The sequence below is a fragment of the Andrena cerasifolii genome, chromosome 1 (assembly GCF_050908995.1).
Source record: "Andrena cerasifolii isolate SP2316 chromosome 1, iyAndCera1_principal, whole genome shotgun sequence".
In the NCBI taxonomy this organism is placed as follows: domain Eukaryota; kingdom Metazoa; phylum Arthropoda; class Insecta; order Hymenoptera; family Andrenidae; genus Andrena; species Andrena cerasifolii.
Genome location: NC_135118.1, coordinates 26,721,969 through 26,729,398, shown reverse-complemented (window position 1 = coordinate 26,729,398; position 7,430 = coordinate 26,721,969). Strand labels below are relative to the sequence as shown.

The window sequence follows — 7,430 nt, the reverse complement described above, 5'->3', positions numbered from 1 at the left end:
GTTAGGGAAAATTTTAAGAAATTTATGCATATAGTGGGTAGGTTGATTAGGATTCCCAAGCGTAGAAGCACCGTGAGTTCTGGAGCAGGGCGCACGTTTACCTACCGAGATCCTCGACCCCGGGGCTTTCCATAAACTGGAGGCCCCAGGGCAGGAGGAACGGAATAGACCGACGCGTGCTAGAAGGGATTCTGCTAACTGGCCGATAGGTATATACCTACTCTATCTTTCGGCGAACTAACGGATTGGCGGCGGCACGGAACGCTCCAAAGCCCCGGCTTTATCCGGAGCACGTGTTTCGGCAGATGCAGTTAAATCCCGCCTCGAGCGAGAACCACCGACGGCCCAACCGGAGACTTTCCTCGCTACTGTAACACGGGCCCCTATGGTGGTCGCTAATCTTCACTCGACAACGAGAAATGAACTCTTCCCCCGGGGAAACAAGCAAATCTTAATCGACGCTGGGTTTCCTGGGGAGCATGGTATTTAACTAGTAATGAATTTGAGGCACCTGGTGCGATTGGAAATTAACCCCTCGCGCTCTAATTTATTCGCGGACCAATCAAGCGGAAATCTTAAGCCCCGTTAAACACGAGTAATTCCATTGATTCTTCCACTTTAACGCTATTTCCTACCACGACCGGTGAAATGACAGTTTTTTAAAAATTTCAATTAGAATTTCCTGTGTGCAAAGTAATTTAATCGCCTTTAAACTTCAAATATATTTTCCTCAAATATACGTGCGTACATGATATACTTCTGAATAAAAAAAATATAGTTTTGTACTGTCAAATTGACTATTATCTTCATTCTGTATTAAAAATATAAGTTGTGCTAAAGACCGGTCGCGGTAGGAATAGGTATACGTGAAGTGTCGGCAGGAATAGTGTTAACAAGGCTCCATCCTACCAATGCACACCTAACTTTAATTTAAAATTCAGGCTTTAGTCACTTTAGCGTGCCCGACGTTGTAATTAAAGCGCAAAGGGTTAAGAAACGTCTCACGACCTTCCGCTTCCTAAATCCAAACCCCATCTGCCATCCGAATCACAGAAACGAAGAGAATCAGGTAAAATTCAGCGAGATACTACTGGGTGTTCCACAGCGGCCGAGATTCCTCGACTGTAACGCGCCCCCCGATGTCGTCCGATCGCGCAAGCATCCCGATGAAGCATGCGGGATATTCTTACCTTTCCATTACCGCCCACGCCCGACCCGGGGGAAATAATGTTTCGCAGATTCGCGACTAGAAATAATCAGGATCGATCTCTGTTCGGGAGAAGCGGCGAAGTGGTCCCGGAATGCGCGCGCAAGCTCTGAAGATTTCGCGAGGCTTTAAACTTTTGCATCCAGCGTGTTTTTTCGCCCCGAAATCGTTGCTCGAGCTCGAGACCATGTGTGTTTGTTGGCCGCCTCCGTTTAACGATGAAAAACAATTTTTCATCCCGCGACACTCGGCGATTAATTCGATCGAGCCCGGCGAGAAAATTAAACAAAAAAAAATCGTATTATTCAGCGACCTGCAGCAGCCCTGTTTACGTGCGTATTATTTTTGCGAACAGCCGAGGGAGGTGTTAAAACCGCGAGGTGTAACGAAATATTATTTCCCCAAGCGCTGCCGATTCTCTCCAGAAGACCAATAAACAATCGATAACTCTTGTAACGGGCAATACGTATTACCTACTCGGATACCTCTGCTGGAATGATGGTGGAAAGATTTGGGGCCGAGGTTGGAAGATCGAGGATTTCGGTAACGGTATTAGGTATCGAAAAAGAAACAACAGACTGCGGCCATTTCGTTTGTGATTCGTTACGTTTATTTCGTAAGGTTCCGGTATTCGCACGACTCCTACGTTAATAGTTTTGCAGTGATAGTATTAATATTTTAATCGTAATACCAATACGCTTTTGTATACATATATATATATATATATATATATATATATATATATATATATCTGTGTCTATTTATACATATATAGCTTCGTCTACCTATACAACTATACCTATCTATTTATATATCTATATATATATCTATACTTTTTGCAATAATATACACGCAGAGATCTATCTACGATATACGGCTCCGTGTTTCCATCTCCTTTACTACTATTATTCACATGATCTGTTATCAATAAATATATACTATATTATCTCAGCTCTCGTCGAACGTCCGATTCTCGCGCAACGTGCAATCGGTTGCAGCGAACGACGTTACGAAGTAAATGCACATGAACGAGACACGCAACCTCGAAACGATTCTGCCCCTTTCACTTTCGTAATGAATCGCGACCAATCACGCGCCCCCATTTTCCTCTCCCTAAATTATTTACCAGGATACTTCTACCATTTCGAGCGAAGGCCACTTCCGTCGCAAGAACGTTCCGACGCGATTCGCGTAGGTCGAATTGCAGTTGTCGAATTTGCGGCCGCTCTTGCGACGAAGGTTTCAGTTGATCAGTTCAATCCTTCGGTTAACTCTGTCGAGAGACTTCCGCTGGGAATCACCAGAGCGCACGTAGTGTGACAATGTAAAATTCATCCGCAACGGTCACGTCCACTCGTTCGCCGCTGGCTTTATTTCCGAGAGATTGGAGATTAATTCGATTTAATATTGTACTTCGGGTGTATAATCTGTTTCCGTTGTAAAAAGGCAGAGGAGTCAAGCGATCTGAAATAATAAAAATGGCGGCGAACGCGACGAGAATCGTTGCTTTCAGGTATCGCGTTACAGGCGAATTAAAATCTGAGCGAATTCCAGTGGACTTGACGAATTGCGAGGGAAAACAATGTAACTGCATCGTCGCGTAATTAAAACTACTGTAAAGATCGTATAAACAGAGCATGATCGACAGGAGTGTCCTTGGTCGTTCCAAGGATTCGTTTAAAAATCAAATCGCCAATTGCAGTGCCAGCGCGTCGAGTCTCGCGACGGACGCGTTGTAAATCCCGCTACTACGTTCAGTTTTCATTTTTTCCCCGCGGTATAATTAAATTCGTTACGTGCCTACGTGCCGGAAGTAGACGCTGGCCGCAAGGACGCGTCGGTATTTTTCTATTCGACTAATTCGCACGGCACCATGCAGAGTTACTGCCCGCGTCACGTCGCAGCGAAAAAAAAAGGAATTTCGAATCGAGCGATCTGTCGTAGGTCAGGAGAGGGACCTCCATCTTTTGTTTGCTCAGGTGACGACGCTCGTTACTGACCTTCGCGGCTGTTTTCTCGGCTCAACTCGCCTCGGATTAGTTAGTGGAACTGTGGCCGCGATAACAGCAATCAGACGACGCTTCATACGTTTAAAACTCGCGAAGATCAGTGGCGTCGAAATTCCCATCTAAAGTTCCGCTGGTGATTCTTGCGGGCTCTGTGGCGAGCCTTAAAGGGGGAAACGAAAATGTTCAGATACTATGTAAGGCTCAAGTGCAGTGGAAAAACTAATTTGGCGGAATATGGTTTGTCGAGACGTTCAATTAACGGGGCTCGAGTTGCTCCGCCGACACCGAAAGAAGAGATTGTATTACAGAAATTCTCTCGCTCGAAACGACGGCCAGTTTGAGGTTATTTGTCAATCCACGGGTGCCTCGACCGCGCACAGATATACACGTGTATAAGCCGAGCTTTTTTACACCTAAACGAAGGGGGACACGTGTTCGTTGAACGCGATAACGATCTTCGAAATGCCAAGCGTATTCGGCGGAGCTCGTGCCGCAGTTCGAGAGGCATCGTTTTTTTCTAACCGACCCGTATTCGCTACATCGACGCCTCCTTCCCTCTCCCGAGCAGCCTATCGAGCTCGTCTCGCTCGGTCGACGCAGATAATCGAGATCGAAATCAGGTAATTCAGTCGGGTCGAGTTACTCTGGATACTTCACGGTAAACATATCTCCCGACGGAATCGCTAGTGACTTTTTCTATTCGTTAACACCGATCGCAGCGCCTACGACGGTACTAAATACATGTCCACGGCTCTCGGTTACGCGAACGACTATCTACGGTTTATTCGATCGCGTAGGTCGAACAGTTTCGGCGGGAGTTGGCAGACCCACCAGTTTTAATCGCGCCCGATAGTTCGCATCAGGAGGTTTCTGTGACTTATCTAGTTCCACTCTTTGGCGAGCTCCTCCGTGGAGGGTATCCATTCTTGCTTCACGTAAACCAAGTTCGGATCGTAGTGATCAGCGTGGTGCTCTTCAAGGCCCCGGTGATGAGGCCTTGAATTCCGGTACTCTCAGTATTTGTGCAGCGTGATCGGTAGGTTTCCGCTGGTGTTGACGGTGTTGCAGTCTTGATAGTATCTATGGTACAGGGGCGGTGACGGCGCGGCGCTCGTCGACAGCGGAGTAGGGGGGCTGGATCTGGAAAACCAAGAAGATTGCGTTTTAATCACCTGCGCGTATATAACCAGCTAATTATTGTAAAAGATGTATGTCAGTGGGAGCAGAATCTATTCCGTTTCTAGGATGAACGATTGAAGGGATCTGCAGGATTCAAAGGGTTAAGGTTATGTAAAGCTGGCAAGTTGATGCACGTCTTAAAAGTCATTATAGTCGGTACAAATTGTGTAGAAAGCAACTTTCCAACTATTTCAACTTGCAAATAACGTGCAACTTAGTTGCTCCTATACCACGTAAGAATCTTAGGGATTTTATAAGCGAACATATTCAGGTTTACCGTTGGACATTTTGAATATAATCATACGACACATTGCCCATCGTTTTTTAGACAAACAGACGCAAAATACCAGTCGCAAGTCACAACAGTATCTCACGCAAATAGATCCTTAAGCCTCGGCTGTCGGTGGCTGGGTCGTTTCAGACCCAACACTAAACACTACCCAATAGATAAAACCTGAGGAATCGAAGAAAAGAATATTCTCAACAAACTGGACGTCATCTAAAGTCGACACCTGTAGCAAGATAGTTTCTACGGGTCCAAATCAACCAAGATACCGACCACCGTACGATCTCGGTTGAACCGGTACGCCGTTCGAGAGTGAAAGCGGATATGGGCAAGTACCTATCGACTACCAGGATTAACTCGATCGATTCTAGGTCCTTACCTATAAAGCTGGCAGCTGGGCGATTGCGTGTCCTGGTAAATGGCGGCGGTGTCGGGGCTAGCCGCCTCCTGGTACCACTGCGAATGGCCAGCGGTGTTGTTGTGGTTTCTCGAGTTGTATTCCGCGTGATCCATTATGTAACCGGCGGTGGGCGTGCAGTAGGGCGCGTACATGGTCTCGGGCGGTGAGCCGTTGCTCCTGGAGACGGTGCTACCGTGGCCGTACCCGGTGGTCGCCATCATCGCCGCGACGGCAGCGGTCGTCGTGGTCGTGGTCGCGCAGACGGAGGACAAATGGTCCCTGGAGACCACTCCGGCACCCATCGGCTCCCTGCTCGCCATGATCGAGTGCGAGTGAGGGTGAGGGTGAGGATGCTGAAGAGCGTGTGGGTGGTGATGCTGGTTCTCCCTGGTCATCAGGGCGGCGCTATTCTCTCGCGTAGTCATCAGAGCGTCGACGCTGAAGCTGGTGGGATCCAGGCCCATCGAGACGTCCCGGATGGCTTCCTGATGGACCTGGTGAGCAGTCTGGTGCACCTGGTGGCCCAGGGCTGTCTGTATCACGCTCTGGCCGGGCACTACCGCTCCTGTCGCGGCCGACGTGCTCTTCGAGTCCTGGATCGGGCTGTGAAGACCGTACTTGGCCTGCACCGCCATGCAGTGGCTCCCAGCGTCGTTCACCGGCTCCCTCTTCGGCTTGCACAGTGTAGTCTCCAGCGACGCCAGCTTCTTCGCAGCGGTGTCCGACGGCGGCGGTATCGCGATGCCGCTAGGCTTCGTCTCGTCCTGATTGCGCTTCTCGGGCACCAGGCCCTGCCTCTTCATCGCCTCCTCCTTCTCCTTCAGCGCGTCCTTCTTCTTGAAGCGCCTGCGACGCCTCAGGTACGAGCCGTTGTCGAACATGTTGTAGCTGTCCGGGTCCAGCGACCAGTAGCTCCCCTTTCCCGGCTTCTTGTCGTCCCTGGGCACCTTGACGAAGCACTCGTTCAGGCTGAGGTTGTGCCTGATGGAATTCTGCCAGCCCTGCTTGTTCTCGCGGTAGTAGGGGAACCGCTCCATGATGAACTGGTAGATACCGTTCAGAGTGATCTTCTTGTCAGGCGCGTGCTGTATTGCCATCGCGATCAAGGCTATGTACGAGTACGGCGGCTTCACCATGTCCTTGCCGGGGTGATGGATGTGCTGCTGAGTTATACCAGAGACGGGATATCCTGCGGCCGTCGCGTAGCCGCCGTATCGGTACTGCTCGTAGTATCCCGGCGTGGCGCCCACACCGGGATACGACGGGGTCCCCATTCCCACGGGGACTGCCGTGGCATGCCGATAATACGCATTCTGCTCGCTGAACAGCGTGTGCATGTTTGCGGAGCGCTGCGAGCCTTCGGTAGGAAGAAGCCTTCGACGATGACTCAACGGCACTTGCCGCGAATCCTTTACTACACCCTACGAATCACTATTACCGCTACCGAGGAGTACGATATTACCTCGACATGTCCCAATTATATTCCCTATCGAACCACCGTGAATATTAATCCCGCAACTTTCACTCACTGACCTCGATCAGTCACTCTCCGCGGGTCACACTTCCTTACAGCCCCCGTCACCGAGCCGAGAATACAGGGAATTTTCACTAAAGCAATCCCGCAGGAACGGTTTCACGATTCCGAGCCTCGGAATACTTCCGTTGCGCACTGAGAAACCCTTAAACGTCACCGAGCAGCATCGCGCGGTCACGGTGGATCCCGACGGGCGCAGGGAGATCGCTGGATTCGGTGGCTCGATACGGTGTTTTGTTGACGCTTCGGTGTATCCGCGGCGAGGAGCCCTAGCCGGCGTGGAAAAGACGAGCGGCGTGGCGCGAGAGACGAGGGCGCGATCCAGTGGTCGATGCCAGGCTAACCCGTAAAAGCCGCGTGCACGCGTATTATGATACACAACAGGCCGGAGTTTACTCAACCCCGAGTAAAAACACACTGGGGCCTCGTCCTCGCGAGCGAGCGGAGTGCACGGAGTCGGGCGAGCACGGCTGCGCGAGGCCCCGCTCGGCGTGGCGCCTCTCCGAAAAATCGGCCGGAGGAGCGCGCCGAGCGGGCTGCCGCCTATCCGGCGGCTTGGCCAATGGGAAGCGGCGCACCGCGATCATGTGACTCCACCTACGGACTTCGACGAATCAGTCGGCGGACAGTGGCGGCGGAGCGTGGACGCCTCTGCCGCCCGCGTTGCCAACGATCGCGCCACGGTCCTAACCTAGTCACGCCCTCGCGGCCCGCGCAGGGCCGACGCAACGGAAACGACGACGACGAAGCGTGTCGCCCCGAGCGTACCAAGAGAGTCCGCGAAATTTTTCCGCGCAACGGCCGTCGGATACTTT

General features: G+C 51.0%; 1 protein-coding gene across 1 annotated transcript; it reads right to left on the bottom strand.

Moving 5' to 3' along the window:
* Window positions 1–1,829: 1,829 nt before the first annotated feature.
* On the bottom strand, window positions 1,830–7,112 carry Croc (forkhead box protein crocodile). The gene is made up of 2 exons (XM_076820301.1): window positions 5,061–7,112; window positions 1,830–4,356 (listed from the first exon to the last, which is right to left on the bottom strand). The coding sequence occupies exons 1-2, from the start codon at window positions 6,416–6,418 to the stop codon at window positions 4,230–4,232; spliced, it is 1,485 nt and encodes a 494-aa protein (XP_076676416.1). The 5' UTR covers window positions 6,419–7,112; the 3' UTR covers window positions 1,830–4,229.
* Between the last annotated feature and the right edge of the window lie 318 nt (window positions 7,113–7,430).